The sequence below is a fragment of the Salvelinus namaycush genome, chromosome 21 (genome assembly GCF_016432855.1).
Source record: "Salvelinus namaycush isolate Seneca chromosome 21, SaNama_1.0, whole genome shotgun sequence".
In the NCBI taxonomy this organism is placed as follows: Eukaryota; Metazoa; Chordata; class Actinopteri; order Salmoniformes; family Salmonidae; genus Salvelinus; species Salvelinus namaycush.
In genome coordinates, this window is record NC_052327.1 from 39797737 (window position 1) to 39825032 (window position 27296).

Below are 27296 nucleotides of genomic sequence, written 5' to 3' on the forward strand. Positions count from 1 at the left end.
ATTACATATTTATCTCTGACCCCACAGAAAGCCTTGTCGGGAACAGAAGACCTCGTTCGGGTCACTTCCCTGGAAATGTGTGTGGACACTCAGGAGAGCACTCTTGGCAACTTTGGTGAGAGACAATCACTGGTCAAGCAGCATACACTACAAATAGATATATACATATTTTTGCATGCAGTATTTGAATTTATAGGGGACTATGTACTGTATATGAAGTGTATATCAATAGTACTGTATGTGAATCCTCGTTTTTAATCAAACACGAAGTGGGCGTTATGCCATACCTACTGCAAATGTGGAAATGTACAGGGTTGATCGACTCACACTTGATGAGTTCATGTAATGACTTATAGCATAGGTAAATGAAGACAGTCACAATCTATACAGACATGGTTTCTCGTCAGACATAGATAAAGACCAGACAAAAAAACACTGTAGCTGTGTGACACACAAAACAGAACATGCCAAATTCACCCTCAGGTTTGTACTGTACCAAAGCTCTCTCACTGGGCACAACTCCCTCCCTCTCTCTTCTCACTGGTTTTAAAGATAAGGCCAGAAAGAACCACACCATCATGCTCACATATGTCCTTAGGAAAACCTCAGTTGCACAACGTGTGCTGGCTTGACTGAAGTTTGTCTGCACAGGGGTGAATCACGTGCGTCTGGCTAGTGCACTAGCAGCAGAGTCCATCTCACTCTCAATCTCTCTGCTAATGAATGGAGTTTATAGGCCTGTTGAGGCATGGCTGGGAGGGAGCCAGCCATCTGTTTAAGACCCAATCACATCAAGTCATCGGCCCTCTGTGACGTGTGAGGAACGTCTCTCTCTATCTTATCATCTTGCAGGTGCCTACTTGCCCAAGCTGGTGCAGCTGAAAATGAACAACAGTATGATAATGTCAGTGAGGTAAGTGGAAAGTTCCACTATAGTGCTCTGTCTCTGTATGTCTATTATAGTTATGTGTTGTAGTTTTTTACTTCTCTTTGACTAGGTAAAACAAAGCACTTTCTGCATTCCAAGTACTACAAATACTACTGCTAGCAGTACTTCACAGTAAAAAGGCACGTAGCCCTGTACAGTTGAAGTCGGAAGTTTACATACACCTTAGCCAACTTGTAACTTGGCTACATACACAGGGTACCAGTACCAAGACGATGTGCAGGGGTACGAGGTAATTGAGGTAGATATATACAGTTGAAGTCAGAAGTTTACATGCACCTTAACCAAATACATTTAAACTCCGTTTTTCACAATTTCTGACATTTAATCCTAGTAAAAATGCCCTGTCTTAGGTCAGTTAGGATCACCACTTTATTTTAAGAATGTGAAATGTCAGAATAATAGTAGAGAGAATGATTTATTTCAGCTTTTATTTTTTTCATCACATTCCCAGTGGGTCATACGTTTACATACACTCAATTAGTATTTGGTAGCATTGCCTTTAAATTGTTTAATTTGGGTCAAACGTTCCAGGTAGCGTTCCACAAGCTTCCCACAATAAGTTATGTGAATTTTGGCCCATTCCTCCTGACAGAGCTGGTGTAACTGAGTCAGGTTTGTAGGCCTTGCTCACACACGCTTTTTCAGTTCTGCCCACAACTTTTCTATAGGATTGAAGTCAGGGCTTTGTGATGGCAACTCCAATACCTTGACTTTGTTGTCCTTAAGACATTTTGCCACAACTTTGGAAGTATGCTTGGGGTCATTATCCATTTGGAAGACCCATTTGCGACCAAGTTTTAACTTCCTGACTGATGTCTTGAGATGTTGCTTCAATATATCCATATAATTTTCCTCCCTCATGATGCCATCTATTTTGTGACGTGCACCAGTCCCTCCTGCAGCAAAGCACCCCCACAACATGATGCTGCCACCCCGTGCTGCACGGTTGGGATGGTGTTCTTTGCGCTCTAACAGCTGCTTGACCAGTGATTGTCTCTCACCAAAGTTGCCAAGAGTGCTCTCCTGAGTGTCCACACACATTTCCAGGGAAGTGACCCGAACGAGGTCTTCTGTTCCCGACAAGGCTTTCTGTGGGGTCAGAGATAAATATGTAATGGTCTTTTTCAAGCCTCCTCCTTTTCCCTCCAAACATAACGATGGTCATTATGGCCAAACAGTTCTATTTTTGTTTCATCAGACCAGAGGACATTTCTCCAAAAAGTACAATCTTTTTCCCCATGTGCAGTTGCAAACCGTAGTCTGGCTTTTTTTATGGCGGTTTTTGAGCAGTGGCTTCTTACTTGCTGAGCGGCCTTTCAGGTTATGTCGATATAGGACTCGTTTTACTGTGGATATAGATACATTTGTACCTGTTTCCTCCAGCTGCTTCACAAGGTCCTTTGCTGTTGTTCTGGGATTGATTTGCACTTTTCGCACCAAAGTACGTTCATCTCTAGGAGACAAAACGCGTCTCCTTCCTGAGTGGTATGATGGCTGTGTGGTTCCATGGTGTTTATACTTGCGTACTATTGTTTGTACAGATTAACGTGGTACCTTCAGGCGTTTGAAAATGGCTCCCTGTCATGGCGTTCCTCCTCCTCTTCATCCGAAGAGGAGGAGCAGGGATTAAACCAAAATGCAGCGTCTTGAGTTGACATGATTTATTTAAAGAAAAGACGAAAACACGAACTTCACTATAAACTAACAAAACAACAAACGGAGTAGACAGACCTGGACGACGAACTTACATAAACACGAAGAACGCATGAACAGGAAAACTGACTACATAAAAGAACGAACGTACAAACAAACCTAGACAGTCCCGTATGGTGCAACACACACTGACACAGGAAACAACCACCCACAAACAAACAGTGTGAAAACACCTACCTTAATATGACTCTCAATCAGAGGAAATGAAAAACACCTGCCTCTAATTGAGAGCCATATTAGGTCACCCTTTAAACCAACATAGAAACAGAAAACATAGACTGCCCACCCAAACTCACGTCCTGACCAACTAACACATACAAAACTAACAGAAAACAGGTCTGGAACGTGACACTCCCAAGGATGAACCAGACTTGTGGAGGTCCACAATTTTTTTTCTGAGGTCTTGGCTGATTTCTTTTGATTTTCCCATGATGTCAAGCAAAGAGGCACTGCGTTTGAAGGTAGGCCTTGAAATACATCCACAGGTACACCTCCAATTGACTCAAATGATGTCAATTAGCCTAACAGAAGCTTCAAAAGCCATGATATAATTTTCTGGAAATTTCCATGCTGATTAAAGGCACAGTCAACTTAGTGTATGTAAACTTCTGACCCACTGGAATTGTGATACAGTGAATTATAAGTGAAATAATCCTTCTGTAAACAATTTTTGGAAAAATTACTTGTGTCATGCACAAAGTAGATGTCCTAACCGACTTGCCAAGACTATAGTTTGTTAACAAGAAATTTATGGAATGTTTGAAAAATTTGTTTTAATGTCTCTAACCTAAGTATATGTAAACTTCCAACTTCAACTGTATATGCTCAGTCTCCATGATAGGGGACAGAGCAGGAGACCCACTGTGTATGGGTTTCCTATCAATCAATCAAATGTATTTATAAAGCCTTTTTTACATCAGCAGATGCCACAAAGTGCTATACAGAAACCCAGCCTAAAACCCCAAACAGCAAGCAATGCATATGTAGAAGCATGGTGTCTAGGGAAAACTCCCTAGGAAGGCAGGAACCTAGGAAGAAACTTAGAGAGGAACCAGGCTCTGAGGGGTGGCCAGTTCTCTTCTGGCTATGCCGGGGGAAATTATAGGAGTACATGGCCATTAAGGCCAGATTGTTCTTCAAGATGTTCAAATGTTCATAGATGACCAGCAGGGTCAAATAATAATCACAGTGGTTGTAGAGGCTGCAACCGGTCAGTACCTTAGGAGTAAATGTCAGTTGGCTTTTCATACCTGAGCATTCAGAGATCGAGACAGCAGGTGCGGTAGAGAGAGAGAGAAAGTCGAAAACATCACTTCCGGGACTAGGTAGCACGTCTGGTGAACAGGTCAGGGTTCCATAGCCGCAGGCAGAACAGTTGAAACTGGAGCAGCAGCACGACCAAGTGGACTGGGGACAGCCAAGAGTCATCAGGCCAGGTAGTCCTGAGGCATGATCCTAGGGCTCAGGTCCTCTGGGAGGGGAGGGAGAGAGAGAATTATTTTTATTTCATTTATTTATTTTTTATTTCACCTTTATTTAACCCAGGTTGGCCAGTTGAGAATAAGTTCCTATTTACATCTGTGACCTGGCCAATATGAAGCAAAGCAGTGTGACAAAAACAACAACACAGAGTTACACATGGGATAAACAAACGTACAGTCAATAACACAATAGAAAAATCTGTATACAGTGTGTGCAAATGAAGTAAGGAGGTAAGGCAATAAATAGTCCAATAGTGGCAAAGTAATTACAATTTAGCAATTTACACTGGAGTGATATATGTGCAGATGAGGATGTGCAAGTAGAAATACTGGTGTGCAAAAGAGCAGAAGAAAAAAAATATGGGGATGAGGTAGGTAGTTGGTTGAATGGGCTTTTTACAGGGGCTGTGTACAGCTGTAGCGATCGGTAAGCTGCTCTGACAGCTGACACTTAAAGTTAGTGAGGGAGATATAAGTCTCCAACTTCAGTGATTTTTGCAATTCGTTCCAGTCATTGGCAGCAGAGAACTGGAAGGAAAGGCGGCCAAAGCGGGTGTTGGCTTTGGGGATGACCAGTGAAATATACCTGCTAGCGCGTGTGCTACAGGTGGGTATTGCTATGGTGACCAGTGAGCTGAGATAAGGCGGAGCTATACCTAGCAAAGACTAGCCAGTGGGTTTGGCGATGAATATGTAGCGAGGACCAGCCAACGAGAGCATACAGGTCGCAATGGTGGATAGTATATGGGGCTTTGGTGACAAAACGGATAGCACTGTGATAGACTGCATCCAATTTGCTGAATAGAGTGTTGGAGGCTAATTTGTAAATGACATCGCCGAAGTCAAGGATCGGTAGGATAGTCAGTTTTACGAGGGTAAGTTTGGCAGCATGAGTGAAGTAGGCTTTGTTGCGAAATAGGAAGCCGATTCTAGATTTAACTTTGGATTGGAGATGCTTAATGTGAGTCTGGAAGGAGAGTTTACAGTCTAGCCAGACACTTAGGTATTTGTAGTTGTCCACATATTCTAAGTCAGAACCGTCCAGAGTAGTGATGCTAGTCGGGCAGGTGGGTGCGGGCAGCAATCAGTTGAAGAGCATGCATTTAATTTCACTAGCATTTAAGAGCAGTTGGAGGCCACAGAAGGAGTGTTGTATGGCATTGAAGCTTGTTTGGAGGTTTGTTAACACAGTATCCAAAGAAGGGCCAGATGTATACAGAATGGTGTCATCTGCGTAGAGGTGGATCAAAGAATCACCCGCAGCAAGAGTGACATCATTGATATATACAGAGAAAAGAGTTGGCACGAGAATTGAACCCTGTGGCACCCCATAGAGACTGCCAGAGGTCCGGACAACGATTTGACACACTGAACTCTATCTGAGAAGTAGTTGGTGAACCAGGTGAGGCAGTCATTAGAGAAACCAAGACTGTTGAGTCTGCCGATAAGAATATGGTGATTGACAGAGTCGAAAGCCTTGGCCAGGTCGATGAAGACGGCTGCACAGTATTGTATTTTATCGATGGCGGTTATGATATCGTTTAGGACCTTGAGCCTGGCTGATGTGCACCCGTGACCAGCTCGGAAAACAGATTGCATAGTGGAGAAGATACGGTGGGATTCGAAAAGGTTGATGATCTGTTTGTTCACTTGGCTTTTGAAGACTTTAGAAAGGCAGGGCAGATGGATGGATATAGGTCTATAATGGATATAGGTCTATAACAGCTTGGGTCTAGAGTGTCTCCCCCTTTGAAGAGGGGGATGACCATGGCCGATTTGTAGGGATCCAGATTTTGCAGCTCTTTTAGAACATCAGCTATCTGTATTTGGGTGAAGGAGAAGCGGGGGGGCTTGGGACAGTTACTGCGGGGGGTGCAGAGCTGTTGGCCGGGGTAGGGGTAGCCAGGTGGAAAGCCTGGCCAGCCGTAGAGAAATGCTTATTGAAATTCTCGATTATCGTGGATTTATCAGTGGTGACAATGTTTCCTACTCTCAGTGCAGTGGGCAGCTGGGAGGAGGTAGTCTTATTCTCCATGGACTTTACAGTGTCCCAAAACTTTTTGGAATTAGTGCTGCAGGATGCAAATTTCTGTTTGAAAAAACTAGCCTTTGCTTTGCTGACTTCCCTGAAAAGTTGCATATTGCGGGGACTATTCGATGCAAGTGCAGTACGCCACAGGGTGTTTTTGTGCTGGTCAAGGGCAGTCAAGTCTGGAGTGAACCGAGCGCTATATCTGTTCTTAGTTCTACATTTTTTGAATGGGGCATGCTTATTTAAGATGGTGAGGAAGACACTTTTAAAGAACAACCAGGCATCCTCTACTGACAGGATGAGGTCAATATCCTTCCAGGATACCCGGGCCAGGTCGATTAGAAAGGCCTGCTTGCAGAAGTACTTTAGGGAGCGTTTGACAGTGATGAGGGGTGGTCGTTTGACCGTGGACCCATTACGGATGCAGGCAACGAGGCGGTGATCGCTGAGATCCTTGTTGAAAACAGCAGAGGTGTATTTAGAGGGCAAGTTGGTCATGATTATATCTAAGAGGTTGACCATGTTTATGGATTTGGGATTGTACCTGGTAGTTTCTTTGATAATTTGTGTGAGATTGAGGGCATCAAGCTTAGATTGTAGGACGGCCGGGGTGTTAAGCATATCCCAATTTAGGTCACCTAGCATTACGATCTCTAAAGATAGATGTGGGGCGATCAATTCACATATGGTGTCCATGGCACAGCTGGGAGCTGAGGGGGGTCTATAACAAGTGGCAACAGTGAGGGACTTCTTTCTGGAGAGATGGATCTTTAAAAGTAGAAGCTCGAACTGTTTGGGCATAGACCTGGATAGTATGACAGAACTCTGCAGGCTATCTCTACAGTAGATTGCAATTCCGCCCCCTTTAGCAGTTCTGTCTTGACGCAAAGTGTTGTTATTGGGGATGGACATTTCTGAATTTTTGGTGACCTTCCTAAGCCAGGATTCAGACATGGCTAGAACATCAGGGTTGGCGGAGTGTGCTAAAGCAGTGAATAAAGCAAACTTAGGTAGGAGGCTTCTGATGTTAACATGCATGAACCCAAGGCTTTTACGGTTGCAGAAGTCAGCAAATGAGAGCGCCTGGGGACACACAGGGCGTGGGTTAACCTCTACATCACCAGAGGAACAGAGGAGCAGTATGATGAGGGTACGGCTAAAGGCTGTAAGGACTGGTCGTCTAGTGCTTTGGGAACAGAGAATAAAAGGAGCAGATTTCTGGGCGTGGTAGGATAGATTCAGGGCATAGTGTACAGACAAGGGTATGGTAGGGTGCGAGTACAGTGGCCGTAAACCTAGGCATTGATGAGAGAGGTTGCATCTCTGGAGGCGCTAGTTAAGCTAGGTGCGGTCTCCGCATGTGTGGGGGGTGGGACAAGGGGGCTATCTGAGGCATGTTGAGCAGGACTAGGGGCTCCACAGTAAAATAAAACAATGAGAGCTGCCCTAAACAACAGTATACAAGGCATATTGACATTAGAGAGAGGCATAAAGCAATCACAGGTGTTGATTGGGAGAGCTAAGAGAACAACGGGTGAGACAACAACGGGTAAACAGCTAAGACAACTACAACAGGTACAAGGCGATAAATAGGCAAAGAGAGGGTCTGTTAGCTACACACAGGGCCTGAGTTCAAGGCAGGGGCCGACCGATAAACAAAATTAAGTACCGTGTTAATGAACAGTCCAGCAGGCATCAGCTGTGTAGCCGAGTGATCTTAGGGTCCAATGAGCAGCAATAGATGAAACAGGGAGATGTTCGGTAGTCGATTACTACGCTAGGCAAGCGGGAGACAGTGTTCAGGAAGCTAGCGGGCCAGGGCTAGCAGATGGATCTTCACCACATCCACAATGCAGAGGCCGGTTGAGAGCACATCAGCTGAATTACATCAGCAGATAAGCAGACCAGTCGTGATAGATCGGCGGGGCTCCATGTCGACAAAGGGTCCAGGCCAAATTGTAGTTGGTGTACTTTGTTTGTTAGCTGGGAGATGGGCCTAGCTCGAGGCTAGCTCGAGGCTAACTGGTGCATGCTTCTGGACAAGGGCGTTAGCCACAATAGCCACTCGATAGCATCTAGCTAGCTGCGACAATCCGGTGTAATGGTCCAGAGCTTGCGGCAGGAATCCGGTGATGTAGTGGAAAAAAGAAGCAGTCCGATATGCTCAGGTTTGACATCCCGCTGTGCAGACTGGCAGGTTTTATCTGGGCTATCCAGGCTAAAGCGGCTGGTTTCCGTGCTAAAGGTAAACACCGCTAGCAGTGGCTAACAATGACTAAATAGCTAGTAGCTAATTAGTTGGCTAGCTTCTGACGGCTAGCTTCTGATGGAGGTTCCAGTTATAAGGTCTAAAAAATAGCAGATCCGTACCACATTGGGTGAGGCGGGTTGCAGGAAGGTATATTTAATTTGAAAATGGAAAAAGGAGATTGAAATATGTTTACAAAAAAAACGAAAAATACTATTTCCATGGGACAAAAACAAAACTGCTACGCCATCTTGGAAAAATCAGAGGAAGAGGAAGCATACTTAAATGCTTCCTAATTGCTCTAATCGGAATTAGAGGAAGCATACTTAAATTCAGACAGGACACTACCTCTGGACAGGTACCCCAGGACAGGACCAACCAGGCAGGATAAAACCCCAACCACTTTGCCAAACCACAGCCCCCACACCACTAGAGGGATATCAACAGACCAACTTACTACCCTGAGACAAGGCTGAGTATAGCCCACAAAGAACTCCTCCACCGCACGAGCCTGAGGGGGCGCAAAACCAGACTGGAAGATCACGTATGTGAATCAACCCACTCAAGTGACGCATCCCTCCTAGGGACGGCATGGAAGAGCACCAGTAAGCCAGTGACTCAGCCCCCGTAATAGGGTCAGAGGCAGAGAATCCCAGTAGAGAGAGGGAGCCGGCCAGGCAGAGACAGCAAGAGTGGTTCGTCACTCCAGTACCTTGCCGTTCACATTCACACCCCTGTGCCAGACTACACTCAATCATAGGATCTACTGAAGAGATGAGTCTTCAGTAAAGACTTAAAGGTTGAGACCGAGTCTGCGTCTCTCACATGGATAGGTAGACCATTCCATAGAAATTGAACTCTATAGGAGAAAATCCTGCCTCCAGCTGTTTGCTTAGAAATTCTAGGGACAATAAGGAGGCCTGCGTCTTGTGACCGTAGCGTACGTGTAGGTATGTACTGATGATGCACCGATATGACATTTTTGCCCGATACCAATATCCAATATTTTCCTTGACAAAAAAACACGATACCGATAACCGATATTTACAATTTTAGCGGCCTTTAAAGCATTCTAGTACAGTTAAATAGTTAACACACACACATGGACACAGCAGTCTAAAGCATTGCATGTCAGTGCAAGAGGCATCACTACAGTCCCTGGTTTGAATCCAGGCTGTAGCACATCCGGCCGTGATTGGGAGTCCCATAGTGCAGAGCTGTCAATGACACACTTTATTTTGAAGGCAAACCGCAAATTCCACTATTGTTCCTAATCCTTATTGTGGCTAGCTTCACAACACAACCTGGTGTGGTCGAGCCTCACTAGCCAGATGAAGCTAGCTCTCTGCTTATAACGTTAACTTTGGGCACCAGGGTTAAGTTGCTGACTAGCCATTTATTTTCATGAACTAAAGTTCAATTTCAATAGGTGAACAACAAGTGGCAACCTAGCTAAAACTTACGCACAAGGATTCCTAAATCATTGCTAAGAATAGTGAAAATGACTGTATGTTCTAATGGTCAGTTTTCAGGCTGGTTGTATTGGTGCTAGCTAGGTACCAAGCTAAAGCTAGCTACCCCAGAAGTTGCGGTCGAACAAATTATGCTTTATTACCAACGCGGTATTGTAAACAAATCATTCGTGGCCTGTGTTTGCTTGTTTGCATACTTTTTTGTACAGCTTTGACAGTGCTACTGTATCTTTTTTGACACGCAAAGACCCAAACAGCGTTTTATAGTTTGTATGTCGTGAAGCTAATAGCAGTGACACTATTACTGTGTAACTCCGGTAGGACAACATCTGAAAAATAGCGCACTTGGTAGTGTGTACCGGTGCTCCTAAGTCGGCGAAAGCCAACATCACCCACGACAGAGAACGATTGATTGTCAAGGGCCATGAATTCCATTATCTTGGCATTAATGGATTTCGTCTTCAAGTTGTCCCGCTGAAATTTTGTTACTCTTTCAAATGACTGCTCGATCCACACAGCACACATTGTGGGCTAGTGTAGGAATGCTGTGTTGCACGTATAGCGCAACATTTTACGTGGCGTCATTACGTCATGTACCTAAGTTATATAAGTATGCATGTCAGCTTTGACATCGGTTTTGCACATCGGGGCGTTAAACTAGACATCAAATCAAATTTTATTAGTCACATGCGCCGAATACAACAGGTGTAGACCTTACAGTGAAATGTTTACTTACGAGCCCCTAACCAACAATGCAGTTTAAAAAAAATATGGATAAGAGATAAAAGTAACAAGTAATTAAAGAGCAGCATTAAAATAACAATAGCGAGACTATATACAGTAGGTACCGATACAGAGTCAATGTGCGGGGGCACAGGTTAGTTGAAGTAGTATGTACATGTAGGTAGAGTTATTAAAGTGACTATGCATAGATGACAACAGAGAGTAGCAGTGGTGTGGGAAGGGGGGGGCACTGCAAATAGTCTGGGTAGCCATTTGACTAGATGTTCAGGAGTCTTATGGCTTGGGGGTAGAAGCTGTTTAGAAGCCTCTTGGACAAAGACTTGGCGCTACGGTACCACTTGTCGTGCGGTAGCAGAGAGAACAATCTATGACTAGTGTGGTTGGAGTCTTTGGCCATTTTTAGGGCCTTCCTCTGACACCGCATGGTATAGAGGTCCTGGAAGGCAGGAAGCTTGGCCCCAGTGATGTACTGGGCCGTTCGCACTACCCTCTATTGTGCCTTGCGGTCGGAGGCCGAGCAGTTGCCATACCAGGCAGTGATGCAGCCAGTCAGGATGCTCTCGATGGTGCAGCTGTAGAACCTTTTGAGGATCTGAGGACCCATGCCAAATCTTTTCAGTCTCCTGAGGGGGAATAGGTTTTGTCGTGCCCTCTTCACGACTGTCTTGGTGTGCTTGGATCATGTTAGTTTGTTGGTGATGTGGACACAAAGGAACTTGAAGCTCTCAACCAGCTCCACTGCAGCCCCGTCGAGCCGTCGATGAGAATGGGGGCGTGCTCGGTCCTCCTTTTCCTCTCATCTCTCACCTCACCTCATCTCCTTTGTCTTGATCTCGTTGAGAGAGAGGTTGTTGTCCTGGCACCACATGGTCAGGTCTCTGACCTCCTCCCTATAGGCTGTCTCGTCGTTGTCGGTGATCAGGCCTACCACTGTTGTATCATCGGCAAATGTAATGATGGTGTTGGAGTCGTGCCTGGCTGTGCAGTCATGAGTGAACAGGGAGTACAGGAGGGGACTGAGCACCTGTGATGAGGATCAGCGTGGCGGATGTGTTGTTACCTACCCTTACCACCTTGGGGTGGCCTGTCAGGAAGTCCAGGATCCAGTTGCAGATGGATTGATGAGCTTTGAGGGCACTATGGTGTTGAATGCTGAGCTGTTGTCAATGAATAGCATTCTCACATAGGAGTTCCTTTTTTGCAGGTGTGAAAGGGCAGTGTGGAGTGCAATAGAGATTGCATCATCTGTGGATCTGTTGGGGCGGTATGCAAATTGGAGTGGGTCTAAGATTTCTGGGATGATGGTGTTGATGTGAGCCATTGCCAGCCTTTCAAAGCACTTCATGGCTATAAACGTGAGTGCTACAGGTCAGTAGTCATTTAGGCAGGTTACCTTAGTGTTCTTGGGCACAGGGACTATGGTGGTCTGCTTAAAACATGTTGGTATTACAGACTCTGCCAGGGAGAGGTTGAAAATGTCAGTGAAGACACTTGCCAGTTGGTCAGCGCATGCTCGCAGTACACATCCTAGTAATCCACGTCCTAGTAATCCACCTGGCCCTGCAGCCTTGTCAATGTTAACCTGTTTAAAGGTCTTACTCACATCGGCTGCGGAGAGCATGATCGCACAGTCTTCCGGAACAGCTGGTGCCCTCATGCGTTTCAGTGTTATTTGCCTCGAAGCGATGCATAGAAGTAGTTTAGCTCATCTGGTAGGCTCGTGTCCCTGGGCAGCTTTCGGCTGTGCTTCCCTTTGTAGTCTGTAATGGTTTGCAAGCCCTGCCACATCAGACGAGCGTCAGAGCCAGTGTAGTACCACTCGATCTTAGTCCTGTATTGAAGCTTTGCCTGTTTGATGGTTCGTCGGAGGGCACAGCGGGATTTCTTATAAGCTTCCGGGTTAGAGTCCCGCTCCTTGAAAGCGGCAGCCCTAGCCTTTAGCTCAGTGCGGATGCTGCCTTTAATCCATGGTTTCTGGTTGGGGTATGTACGTACAGTCACTGTGGGGACGACAATGCACTTATTGATGAAGCCAATGACTGATGTGGTGTACTCCTCAATGCCACCGGAGGAATCCCGGAACATATTCCAGTCTGTGGTAGCAAAACAGTCATGTAGCTTAGCATCTGCTTCCTCTGACCACTTTTTTATTAATCTAGTCACTGGTGCTTCCTGCTTTAATTTTGGCTTGTACACAGGAATCAGGAGGATAGAATTATGGTCAGATTTGCCAAATGGAGGGCGTGGGAGAGCTTTGTATGTGTCTCTGTGTATGGAATATAGGTGGTCCAGAGTTCTTTTTCCTCTAGTTGCACTTTTAACATGCTGAAAGAAATTTGGTTAAACGGATTTCAGTTTCCCTGCATTAAAGTCCCTGGCTACTAGGGAGCGCCGCCTCTGGGTGAGCGGTTTCTTGTTTGCCTATGGCGGAATACAGCTCATTCAATGCTGTCTTAGTGCCAGCCTCTGACTGTGGTGGTATGTAAACAGCTACAAAGAATACAGATGAAAACTCTCTCGGTAGGTAGTGTGGTCTACAGCTTTTCATGAGATACTCTGCCTCACGCGAGCAATAGCTCGAGACTTCCTTAGATATCGTGCACAAGCTGTTTACAAAAATACATATACCGCCGCCCCTTGTTTTACGAGACCCCAGTGCTATATCCTGCCGGTACATCGTATAACCAGCCAGCTGTATGTTGATATTGTCATCGTTCAGCCACGACTCCGTGAAGCATAAGATGTTAGTTTTTAATGTCCCATTGGTAATTTAATCTTCCGCGTAACTCAGCGATTTTATTCTCCTAAGATTGCACATATGCTTGCAGAATGGAGGGAAATGGGGGTTTATTCGATTGCCTACGAGTTCTCAGAAGGCAGCCTGACCTTCGGCCCCTCATTCTCCGCCTCCTCTTCACGCAGATCACGGGGATTGGGCCTGTTCCCGAGGAAGCAGTATATCCTTTGCGTCTGGCTCGTCAGAGTCATGAAAGGAAACAGATTATTCTGCTAGTCCGTGGTGATTAATCGCAGTCCTGATGTCTCGAAGTTATTTTCGGTCATAAGAGACGGTAGCGGCAACATTATGTACAAAATAAGTAAAAAAATAAGTTGCAAATAAACAAACCAAAAAACACAATCGGCTGGGGGCACCATCTTACGATACCGATACCAATGTTGGCATTTTTAGCTAATATCGGCCGATTCCGATATGTTCACTGATTACTGATATTGTTTATCCCTAGTATGTACGGGAGGACCAAATCAGAGAGCGAGGTAGGAGCAAGCCCATGTAATGCTTTGTAGGTTAGCAGTAAAACCTTGAAATCAGCCTTAGCCTTAACAGGAAGCAGCATAGAGAGGCTAGCACTGGAGTAATATGATCACATTTTGGGGTTTTAGTCAAGATTCTAGCAGCCGTGTTCAGCACTAACTGAAGTTTATTTTGTGCTTTATCCGGGTAGTCGGAGAGGAGAGCATTGCAGTAGTCTAATCTAGAAGTGTCAAATGCACGGATGAGTTTTTCTGCATCATTTTTTGACAAAAAGTTACAGGTTTTTGCAATGTTACAAAGATGGAAAAAAGCTGTCCTTAAAATATTCTTGATATGTTCGTCAAAAGAGAGATCAGGGTCCAGAGTAACGCCGAAGTCCTTCATAGTTTTATTTGAGAAGACTGTACAACCATCAAGATTCATTGTCAGATCCCAACAGCAGATCTCTTTGTTTCTTGGGACCTAGAACTAGCATCTCTGTTTTGTCCGAGTTTAAAAGTAAAACATTTGCCGCCATCCACTTCCTTATGTCTGAAACACAGGCTTCAAGGGTAGGCAATTTTGGGGCTTCACCATGTTTCATCGAAATGTACAGCTGTGTGTCATCCGCATAGCGGTGAAAGTTAACATTATGTTTCCGAATGACATCGCCAAGAGGTAGAATATATAGTTTAAACAATAGTGGTCCTAAACTGGAACCTTGAGGAACGCCGAAACTTACAATTGATTTGTCAGAGGACAAACCATCCACAGAGACAAACTGATATCTTTCCGACAGATAAGATCTAAACCAGGCAAGAACTTGTCTGTGTAGACCAATTTAGGGTTTATAATCTCTCCAAAAGAATGTGGTGATCGATGGTGTCAAAAGCAGCACTAAGATCTAGGAGCATGAGGACAGATGCAGAGCCTTGGTCTGACGCCATTACAAGGTCATTTACCACCTTCGGTGCAGTCTCAGTGCTATGATGGGGTCTAAAACCAGACTGAAGCATTTCATATACATTATTTGTCTTCAGGAAGGCAGTGAGTTGCTGTGCAACAGCTTTTTCTAAAATGTGTGAGAGGAATGGGAGATTCGATATAGGCCGAAATTTTTTACATTTTCAGGGGTCAAAGTTTGGCTTTTTCAAGAAAGGCTTTATTACTGCCACTTTTAGTGAATTTGGTACACATCCGGTGGGTAGGGAACCATTTATTATGTTCAACATAGGAGGGCAAAGCACAGGAAGTAGCTCTTTCAGTAGTTTAGTTGGAATAGGGTCCAGTTTGCAGCTTGATGGTTTAGAGGCCATGACTATTTTCATGAATGTGTCGAGATACAGGATTAAAAAAAACTTGTGTCTCCGTTGATCCTAGTTCCTGGCAGTTCTGTGCAGACTCAGGACAGTCTGTAATTTGCTTTCTAATTATCATGATCTTTTCATTGAAGAAGTTCATGAATTCATCACTGCTGAAGTGAAAGCCATCCTCTCTTGTTGAATGCTGTTTTTTAGTTAGCTTTCCAACAGTATCAAAAATAAATTTTGGATTTTTCTTATTCTCCTCAATTAGGCTGGAAAAATAGGATGATCGAACAGCGGTGAGGGCTCTTCAATATTGCACGGTACTGTCTTTCCAAGCTAGTCGGGGCTTGGGTATTTTCTGTATACCAGGGAACAAATTTCTTGTGACAAATGTTTTTGGTTTTTAGGGGTGCGACTGCATCTAGGGTATTACACAAGGTTACATTTGGATCATCAGATTTTTGTACTCCGATGTCCTTGGATAGGTGGAGGTAGTCTGGAAGGGCATCTAGGAATCTTTGGGTTGTCTGAGAATTTATAGCACGGCTTTTGATGATCCTTGGTTGGGATCTGAGCAGATTATTTGTTGTGATTGCAAACGTAATAAGATGGTGGTCTGATAGTCCAGGATTATGAGGAAAAACATTTAGATCCACAATATTTATTCCACCGGACAAAACTAGATCCAGGGTATGACTGTGGCAATGAGTAGGTCCAGAGACATGTTGGACAAAACCCAGTGGGTCTGTGGACTTTTCCATGTCAATATTAAAGTCACCAAAAATTTGAATATTTTCTGCCATGACTACAAGGTCCGATAGGAATTCAGGGAAGTCAGAGAGGAACGCTGTATACGGCCCAGGAGGCCTGTAAACAGTAGCTATAAACAGTGATTGAGTAGGCTACATAGATTTCATGACTAGAAGCTCAAAATACAAAAACGCAGTCATTTATTTGTATATTTTTTGTAATTTGAATTTTGCTGTTGTAAATATTAGCAACACCTCCGCCTTTGCGGGATGCGTGGGGGATATGGTCACTAGTGTAACCAGGAGGAGAGGCCTCATTTAATACAGTAAATTCATCAGGCTGGAGCCATGTTTCAGTCAGGCCAATCACATCAAGATAATGATCAGTGATTAGTTCATTGACTATGACTGCCTTGGATGTGAGAGATCTAACATTAAGTAACCCAATTTTGAGATGTGAAATATCACAATCTCTTTCAATAATGACAGGAATGGAGGAGGTCTTTATTCCAGTGAGATTTCTTCGGCGAACACCGCCATGTTTAGTTTTGCCCAACCTAAATTGAGGCACAGACACGATCTCATTGGGGATAGCTGAGCTGACTACACTGACTGTGCTAGTGGCAGACTCCACTAAGCTGGCAGGCTGGCTAACAGATTGCGGCCTGCACCCTATCTCATTGTGGAGCCCTGTCTATGTTGATAGATAAGATGAGAGCACTCCTCCAGCTAGGACGGAGTCCGTCACTCCTCAGCAGGTGAGGCTTGGTCCTGTTTGTGGGTGAGTCCCAGAACGAGGGCCAATTATCTACAAATTCTATCTTTTGGGAGGGGCAGAAAACAGTTTTCAACCAGCAATTGAGTTGTGAGACTGCTGTAGAGCTCATCACTCCCCCTAACTGGGAGGGGCCAGAGACAATTACTCGATGCCGACACATCTTTCTAGCTATGTTGCACTTGGTGACCTCTGACTGTTTCATCCTAACATCGTTGCTGCTGACGTGGATAACAATATCCCTATACTCTCTACAATAGCCTTAGCCAGCACCATCTTCAGAATAGTATTTTTTGTTGGTAGCACTGCCACCTGTGTATGATCGCTGGATAATTATTTTCAAGTCTAATATTGTGGGTAATGGAGCCGCCAAAGACTAAGGTTTTCAATATTTCAGAGCTAATGGTGGGACGGCTCAGACACCGTAACAGGTGGAGGAGAGACCTGAGAAGGCTTGGCCTCCGACTCTGACTCGCTGCTTAATGGGGAGAACCGGTTGAAAGTTTGTCAGCTGAATGAGCAACACTGGTTGAGCATGCCGACAGCATTTCATTCCAGAAGCCTAGAGAATATGTTCCGGCTGCGGGGACTGTGCGGGGGGATTTTTACTACAATCTGAATTTACTGGTGGCACAGACGCTGTTTCATCCTTTCCTACACTTAAATTGCACTTGCCTAACGATTGCATATGAAGCTGTGCTTGCAACACGGCTACCTCACCATAAGGCGATAGTTCTCCTGTATATTATGAGTACAGCGACTGCAATTAGATGGCATAGTGTTAATGTTACTACTTAGCTTTTTCGCCTAGTGGAGGTCCTGTAGAACCATGTCTAGATAAAGCGTCTGGGGTGAAAAAGTTTAATAAAAAAATTAGAGTGAGGAAAAAACGTAGGTAAATGTATTAAAAGTAAAAACCAAAAAGTTTGGCAGATAGCCAAGGAGCAACAAACAGCACAGTAGCACAGAGACAAGTCCAGAAGTTGAGGGCGGAACAACAATAAAAGTTAAAGAATAGGATTAAGCCAGTGGCTCAAATGGTACAATCCCAGCCGTAATTGGAACCAGAGCTAGTGTCGCCCCATGGGGATCCCTGTCATACTTCACCCTGGTCTGGTTGTCTGCATCAGGAAACGCCCTAGAGTAGGAGGCTCTAGAGGACAGGGATATAGTTAAGAGCTGTGCTTTGAAGACTGAGACCCTGTTGGTTGGGCATGGGATGGGAACATCACGCAGTACAGGTGCAGGGTTTTTATTTCCACTTAGGCAGGCCATAGGGAGCTGTAACAGTAGGATGAGGGGGAGCAGCGAATCTGACTGAGGTCCTCTGTCTGTGGAGCGGATGCACCCCACCTGTAAATCGCACAGCAGACAGACAGTAGCCTGGTTGCCAGAACAGTTTTTGCTTTAGCCAGAACCTTTTTCATTCGTAAGTATAGTGGTACAATGCACACAGATCAGGGAACCAGGCAAGACTGAAAAGGTGCTGCTGGACAAAGCCTGTCGTTGTAGGATGAAGATGAAGTAAGATGCATCTGGGGAACAGGAAGCAGAGAACGCAAGAGGAAAGGACAGGGGCAGAGGGAAGAAATATACCTGTGTAACACACCCTGGGAGTCCTGTAGAGGGAGTGAAGTATAAGAGAGCAGAGGGAAGATAGAAAGCTGTACATGAACAAGGGATAAGAGAGGGGAGGAGCAGAGTGGAGATAGAGAACTGTGTGACCCACCCTGTTATGAGCAGCTAAGGGCCGGCCTGACGTGAACAGCCCCTGATAGCATTTCCTGCTCTGGGCTGCGGGGGCTGAGGAGGAGAGAGTGTTGGGGAGGGAGGGTGGTGGTCAGGGTCAACTGGATACTGGGGCTGCTGGTGTTGTGAGAAGTCAGGTGAGAAATTGGGGAGTGTGCCTCCTGAGGCTAAGGCTGAGGGTGGGGCAGCCTTTGAGAGTATGCTGAAGTTGGGTACTGACCAGAAGTCATAGATCAATTGAAATGTAATCTATGGCCCTGGGAGTGAATGCGGTGGCTGGGAAGAGTTGGGATTGGAATGCTAGAGGGGTTATTGAGAGTGCCGTGTGCTGACTGGGTTCTGGAGGCCAGTCGGGGGGGACTGTGAGGAGTGTGCTGAGTGGAGGTCCAGGGGTACTGATAACAGAGGCTGGTTAGAGCGGGAAGAGAGTGCAGGGGAGAGAGAGATGGGACAGTGGCAGATGGAGGGGTCAACAGCACAGGAATTAAATCATCAACATGTATTGATCACATTTTTACTAACGCTGCAGAGTTTTGCTTTAAAGCAGTATCCAAATCCATAGGATGTAGTGATCACAATATAATAGCCCTATCTAGGAAAACCAAAGTTCCAAAGGCTGGGCCTAATATAGTGTATTAGAGGTCAGACAAGAAGTTTTGTAGTGATTCATATGTTTATGATGTAAAGAATATTTGCTGGTCTGTGGTGTGCAACGAGGAGCAACCAGACGCTGCACTTGACACATTTATGAAACTACTTATTCCAGTTACTAATAAGCACGCACCCATTAAGAAAATGTAAAAACTGTTAAATCCCCTTGGATTAATGAGGAATTGAAAAATTGTATGGTTGAGTGGGATGAGGCAAAAGGAATGGCAATTAAGTCTGGCAGCCCAACTGATTGGCAAATGTACTGCAAATTAAGAAATCATGTGACTAAACTAAATAAAAATAAAAATACACTATGAAACAAAGATATATTATATAAAGAATGATAGTAAAAAGCTTTGGGGCACCTTAAATGACATTTTGGGAAAAAAAGCCAACTCGGCTCCTTCATTCATTGAATCAGATGGCTCATTCATCACAAAGCCCACTGATATTGCCAACAACTTTAATGACTTCTTCATTAGCAAGATAAGCAAACTTAGGGATGACATGCCAGCAACAAACGCTGACACTACACATCCAGGTATATCGGACCAAATTATGAAAGACAAGAATTATACTTTTGAATTCTGTAAAGTCAGTGTGGAAGAGGTGAATTTTTGTTGTTGTTGTCTATCAACAATGACAAGCCACCAGGGTCTGACAGTCTAGATGGAAAATTACTGAGGATAATAGTAAACAATATTGCCACTCCTATTTGCCACATCTTCAGTTTAAGCCTACTAGAGAGCGTGTGCCCTCAGGCCTGGAGGGAAGCTAAAGTAATTCCGCTACCCAAGAATAGTAAAGCCCCCTTTACTGGCTCAAATAGCCGACCAATCAGCCTGTTACCAACCCTTAGTAAACTTCTGGGAAAAATTGTGTTTGACCAGATACAATGCTATTTCACAGTAAACAAATTGACAACAGAATTTCAGCATGCTTATAGGGAAGGACACTCAACAAGCACAGCACTTACACAAATGACTGATGATTGGCTGAGAGGAATGGATGATACAATGATTGTGGGGGCTGTCTTGTTAGACTTCAGTGCAGCTTTTGACATTATCGATCATAGTCTGCTGCTGGAAAAACGTATGTGTTATGGCTTTACACCCCCTGCTATAATGTGGATAAAGACTTGTCTAACAGAACACAGAGGGTGTTCTTTAATAGAAGCCTATCAAATATAATCCAGTTAGAGTCAGGAATCCCCAAGGGTAGCTGTTTAGGCCCCTTGCTTTTTTCAATCTTTACCAACGACATGCCACTGATTTTGAGTAAAGCCAGAGTTTCTATGTATGCGGATGACTCAACACTATACACGTCAGCTACTACAGCTACTCAAATGACTGCAACACTTAACAAAGAGCTGCAGTTAGTTTCAGAGTGGGTAGCAAGGAATAAGTTAGCCCTAAATATTTATAAAACTAAAAGCATTGTATTTGGAACAAAACACTCACTAAACCCTAAACCTCAACTAAATCTTGTAATAAATAATGTGGAAATTGAGCAAGATGAGATGACTAAACTGCTTGGAGTAACCCTAGATTGTAAACTGTCATGGTCAAAACATATTGATGCAGTAGTAGCTAAGATGGGGAGAAGTCTGTCTATAATAAAGCGATGCTCTGCCTTCTTAACAACACTATCAACAAGGCAGGTCCTACAGGCCCTAGTTTTGTCGCACCTTGACTACTGTTCAGTCGTGTGATGAGGTGCCACAAAAAAGGACTTAGGAAAATTGCAATTGGCTCAGAACAGGGCAGCACGGTTGGCCCTTGGATGTACACAGAGAGCTAATATTAATAATATGCATGTCAATCTCTCCTGGCTGAAAGTGGAGGAGAGATTGACTTCATCACTACTTTTATTTATGAGAGGTATTGACATGTTGAATGCACCAAGCTGTCTGTCTAAACTACTGGCACACAGCTCTGACACCCATGCATACCCCATAAGACATGCCACAAGAGGTCTCTTCACAGTCCCCAAGTCCAGAACAGACTATGGGAGGCACACAGTGCTCCATAGAGCCATGACTACATGGAACTCTATTCCACATCATGTAACTGACGCAAGCAGTAAAATTTGATTTCAAAAACATATTAAAAAACATCTTATGGAACAGTGGGGATTGTGAAGCAACACAAACATTGGCACATACACATGCATACACACACACATACGATAACCTACTCACTACACATACACATGGATTTAGTAATGTAGATATGTGGTAGTGGTGGAGTAGGGGCCTGAGGGCACACAGTGTGTTGTTAAATCTGTGAATGTATTGTAATGTTTTAAATTGAATAAACTGCCTTAATTTTGTTGGACCCCAGGAAGAGTAGCTGCTGCTTTGGCAGCAGCTAATGGGGATCCATAATAAATACAAAATACAAGTGTGGACATGCATTGGGAAAAGGGGCAGTAGGATTCTTTCAGAACTTTGATTGTTTTTCCTCATCATGAGGAGTATTGATTTGGTAGCACCAGTGTGCCTAGAAAAATATTCACCCAGATATTACATAGAATGGCAAAATACTATGTATGTCGTTGGGAGTTAGCAAAGTTGTTGTTTCTTGTCAGGTGCGCAGGCTGTTGTTACATTTGTATTCTACCATTAATTCAGTGATGCACATCATGAGCAAAGTCGATACATTGTATCATTTCACCTCACCTGTGAGATTGAAGAGGAATTCAACAAAACTTGGAGGAAAGTGGAATTTGGTTAAATTGCTTCGTTATTGTTAACATCGGGTTACAGATGGAAAGATGAAGGAGGCTTTTATATTATTTGAAAATGGCCTCCTATGGGTTCAGGCTCGGAACAATCGCAATGGGAATACAAAACAAAACATGGTGTGATTGGTCAGATTTTGGCAACTTATTTACCGATCACATTATTGTGATTGGTCCCGGTGTTGTGATAAATGGTTTCTCTGAACTGACAACTTCTACGGTTGTGGCTAGATGGAGTACAGCTACAGACAGAAGTGACTTTACCTAGCAGGTTTAGGAGAGCTAACGCAACAGGTTAAGAGAACTAACACGGCAGGTTAGGAGAACTAACGCGGCAGGTTAGGAGAACTAACGCAACAGGTTAGGAGAGCTAATGCAACAGGTTAGGAGAGCTAACGCAACAGGTTAGGAGAGCTAACACGGCAAGTTAGGAGAACTAACGCGGCAGATTAGGAGAATTAATGCAGCAGGTTAGGAGAATTAGGTTAAGGTTAGGGTTAAGGCGTCTTCATACATAGGTTTGGTTTGCGCCTAGCAGAACTTGGCTAGGCGAAACAACCGTCTGTGCTCGTATACTCCCTAAACACATTTACTTGAAAAAAAATTGTTATTTGTCCTTCTTTAGCCACTGTAGCAACAACATAGCCCGAAACACTTCCTTAAAATAGTCCGAAGTAATCTAAAATAAATCAATAAATCGGTCATTAATTTTGGCATTTTTGACAAGGAGTTCTCTCGTTAAATGACAAAAAAAATACTTTGGCTACCAAACTTGGACTTGCATAAAGAAAAATTGTGTGCACGTGTAACGGATGTGAAATGGCTGGCTAGTTAGCGGGTACGCGCTACTAGCGTTTCAATCAGTTACGTCACTTGCTCTGAAACCTAGAAGTAGTGTTGCCCCTTGCTCTGCAAGGGCCGCGGCTTTTGTGGAGCGATGGGTAACGACGCTTCGTGGGTGTCAGTTGTTGATGTGTGTAGAGGGTCCCTGGTTCGCGCCCGAGGTCGGAGCGAGGGGACGTACTAAAGTTATACTGTTACACACGAACAGCTAACAAAAAAAATCCCAAAGATCAAAATTAGCCAAGAAATCACAACATTTTGTCATAATATATGCACTAACTGTTTTGACTCGGAAGCATTTATTAAACTTGAGCTTTAGGCTTAGCTGAAGTGCTACAGTTGTCCCTGACTCGACAACTACATGGCTGTACTACAACTAGCCACAACTGTAGAAGCCATCAGTTCCAAGAAACCATCAGTATCACAACACCTGAACCCATTTCAATTAATATAAAATCATCCTTCATCTGTAAATTTCCTTTGCACTTCACCCGTGACAACCATGAGATGCGGGCAGGGTTGGGGAGTAACGGATGACATGTAATCCGTTACATGTACAGTAAATGATTACAAAAAACGGTAACTGTAACCCGTTACGTTACCAGCTAAAATATTGTACTCAGATTACAGATACTTTTGAAAACCTAGATGATTACTTTGAGGATTACTTTTAAATTCAGAAAAATATGTTTGCGGGAAAAAAATCTTTGACACTTCTCTGTTTTCTCAATTACATTAAAATCAGCATTGTAAAAAGGCGCATGTTTAAACTTGTTCTGCCTTAGCGAGTCTGACCACAAGTCAGAGACCACTATGATGACACACCAAATGTGTTTGATGGATCGTGGGAAAAGAGCAAGAATGTGTTTTGTATGTCTTCCAATGGTGCGACTACTGTCGGCATCCAAAGATTATCCAATTTGAATAAACTCTTGGAGGTAAGGATGACAGCAGTGGTGTAGTCTACGGCGATATGGATATCACTTATTATTGATATCTACATAGCGCATTGATGTGAATCACACTGCTGCTCTCTCATTTAGCTATTTGCGCCTTACATATTGTGGTTGTTGTGGATGGCTGTTCACAAATCTAAATGTGTATTTGAACCCAATAATGGTTGAATTCAAGAAGTTTAAGCTGCCAATCAATCATTGTTTTTGAAACCAGTGGACAGCCAGTGAAAAATGCAAAAGCTGCATAGTGCAGATCCCAGACTATGGAATAAAAGTAAGGCTTTTATTGCTCAATCTAATTCATGCTGATACATTTTTGTTCCATAGGCCTAATGGACACATGCTTAAACTCGTAAACTTTTGATAGACTTAAAGGGGTAATCTGTAGTTGCTACATCCATTTTGTGACTTATCTTTACATTAATATATATAGTTTATATAATTTAATCGTATTATTATATGTAGTACAAAGCGATGACTTAGAAGAAGCCTACATAACCAACCCATAAAGTAAAATTTAACGTCCATATATGGCCAGCTATGTAAACTTTAACATTGATTTATCCTGCAATAGATGTCGCTCAATTGGTAACATACATTTTTGTCTTCTTCTAATGCCTCTTAAGGGGAAAGTAATCTAAAAGTAACTGAACATAATCAGATTACATTACTGAGTTTGGGTAATCCAAAAGTTACATTACTGATTACAATTTTGGACAGGTAACTGTAATGGATTACATTTAGAAAGTAACCTACCCAACCCTGAGCTTGTGCAAGTCTGATTAGGATTCGCTGTACCACAGCCTCTTGATACACTACATGGCCAATAGTATGTGGATTTGGCTATTTCAGCCACACCAGTTGCTGACAGGTGTATAAAATCGAGCACACAGCCATGCAATCTCCATAGACAAACATTGGCAGTAGAATGGCCTGTACTGAAGAGCTCAGTGGCTTTCAACGTGCCCCCTTTCCAACAAGACCAACTCCATATTAATGCCCATGATTCTGGAATGAGATGTTCGACGAGCAGGTGTCCAAATACTTTCGGCCATGTAGTGTACCATTAAAAAAAACGCCACGTTGTACCTTTACGTTGCAGAAAACTGCTCGTCTCTAGCCTAAACCGTTCAAAAGTTAGGACTCATGTTACGAGGCAATTTATTTTCTTTCCATCCTGGATTTGCGGTTCACATTTTATAAATTCATAAACCATATGTCACGGCACCTGATGTTCTGTTGATACAATTCCACCCTTGCCTCTGGATCATGACTGTCTATGTCTCCCAGGGACCTGGGAACCACGCTGTCCCATCTGCAGGTGCTGTGGATGTCTCGCTGCAACCTGGCAGACCTGGATGGGATTCCCTCCTTCTCCTCTCTCAAGGTAGAGTTGGTACTAGAAAACTTTTGCAGTGGACCATCATGAACTAGAGGATAGACTTGTTCCACCTGCCTAATCCACCTGGCTTCTACCCACTTTGCTCACCTGTGAAAATCTCACAATTCAACAAAAGTTGAAGTTTTATGCATTTGACTATGTGCAAATAACAGTTGAGCGACACTAAACCTGAGCCTGTGTTGGTATGTCCTCTCCCTACGCTAGGAGCTGTATGTGGCCTACAACAGTGTGTCGGACCTGAGTCAGGTGAGCATGCTGGAGAATCTACAGCTGTTGGACCTGGAAGGGAATGATGTGAATGACCTGGTGCAGGTGCAGTACCTGGGCCTCTGCTCCCAGCTCCGCACACTTACCCTGGAGGGAAACCCCGTCTGTATGTGCCCCCACCCCAACGCCACACAGGTACCTATATACACACACTCCTACTGTATCTTCTTACCCTAACCCTCACCACAATTCCATAATCGTGTATATTATTGAATTCATTACTGAATCCTCATAGATACTCAAGTTGTGTATGTGTGTGTATGGGGGGCTGTGAGCCATGCTCTCTCTGATGGGCCCAGATGATATTGGCCAAAATGCAGTGAGTCTGGCTGTGATCCCAGGCTGCTTTAAAGCATGAAACACACCAAGAATCTCACTGCCAATAGCTACTTATCACAGTGGGAAGCCGTTCCTTCTCTTGCTAGAACAAAAGTTGTACCTGCGTGCAACCCGGTAGCAACGAATATACCAATGCGCGTCAGTGGCCAACAACTTGACATTTAGCCAATCAGTGAGCACAAATGGTAATTTTCTCCATATGTCCACGGATGAGCTTAGCCACACTTCATATGCAATGCAGGCTATGGGATGGTAGCTAGATACAGTGCATTCGGAAGTATTCAGACCCCTTTACTTTTTTCACATTATGTTACATTACAGCCTTATTCTAAAATTGATTAAATCGTTTGTTCCCCCACATCAATCTACACACAATACTTCATAATGACAAAGCAAAAACAGGTTTTTCAACATTTTTGCGAATGTATATAAAAAAATGGAAATATCATATTTACATAAGTATTCAGACTCTTTATTCAGTACTTTGTTGAAGCACCTTTGGCAGCGATTACAGCCTCGAGTCTTCTTGGGTATGACTCTACAAGCTTGGCACACCTGTATTTGGAGAGTTCTCCCGTTCTTCTCTGCAGATCCTCTCAAGCTCGGTCAGGTTGGATGGAGAGTGTCACTGCACAGCTATTTTCAGGTCTCTCCAGAGATGTTCGATCGGGTTCAAGTCCGGGCTCTGGCTGGGCCACTCAAGAACATTCAAAGACTTGTCCCGAAGCCACTCCTGCGTTGTCTTGGCTGTGTGCTTAGGGTCGTTGTCCTGTTGGAAGGTGAACCTTTGCCCCAGTCTGAGGTCCCGTGTGCTCTGGAGCAGGTTTTCATCAAGGATCTCTGTACTTTGCTCCGTTCATCTTTCCCTTGATCCTGACTAGTCTCCTAGTCGATGCCACTGAAAAACATCCCCGCAGCATGAAGCTGCCACCACCATGCTTCACCGTAGGGATGGTGCCAGGTTTCCTCCAGACGTGATGCTTGGCATTCAGGCCAAAGAGTTAAATCTTGGTTTTATCAGAACAGAGAATCTTGTTTCTCGTGGTCTGAGAATCTTTTAGATGCCTTTTGGCAAACTCCAAGCGAGCTGTCATGTGCCTTTTACTGAGGAGTGGCTTCCGTCTGGCAACTCTACCATAAAGGCTTAATTGGTGGAGTGCTGCAGAGACGGTTCTCCCATCTCCACAGAGGAACTCTGAAGCTCTGTCAGAGTGACCATTGTGTTCTTGGTTACCTCCCTGACCAAGGCCCTTCTCCCCCAATTGCTCAGTTGGCTGGGCGGCCAGCTCTAGAAAGAGTCTTGATGGTTACAAACTACTTCCATTTAAGAATGATGGAGGCCACTGTGTTCTTGGGGACCTTCAATGCTGCAGACATGTTTTGCTACCCTTCCCCAGATCTGTGCCTCGACACAATCCTGTCTCGGAGCTCTACGGACAATTCCTTCGACCTCATGGCTTTGTTTTTGCGCTGACATGCACTGTCAACTGTGGGACCTTATATAGACAGGTGTGTGCCTTTCCAAATCATGTCCAATCAATAAAATGTACCACAGGTGGACTCGAATCAAGTTGTAGAAACACCTCAAAGATGATCAATGGAAACAGGATGCACCTGAGCTCAA

The 27296-nt window shown here is 44.1% G+C and overlaps 1 protein-coding gene across 2 annotated transcripts in view; it reads left to right on the forward strand.

Annotated features, from left to right (window-relative positions):
* Positions 1-683: 683 nt before the first annotated feature.
* The window catches only part of lrrc56 (leucine rich repeat containing 56), a 34965-nt gene continuing 8352 nt past the window's right edge, over positions 684-27296 (forward strand). For both annotated transcript variants that reach the window (XM_039017692.1, XM_039017690.1), the window contains exons 1-3: positions 684-913; positions 24955-25051; positions 25271-25468. In XM_039017692.1, coding sequence (XP_038873620.1) covers positions 25365-25468 — 104 coding nt within the window. In that variant the 5' untranslated portion in view covers positions 684-913; positions 24955-25051; positions 25271-25364. The remainder of the gene's footprint in view (positions 914-24954; positions 25052-25270; positions 25469-27296) is intronic.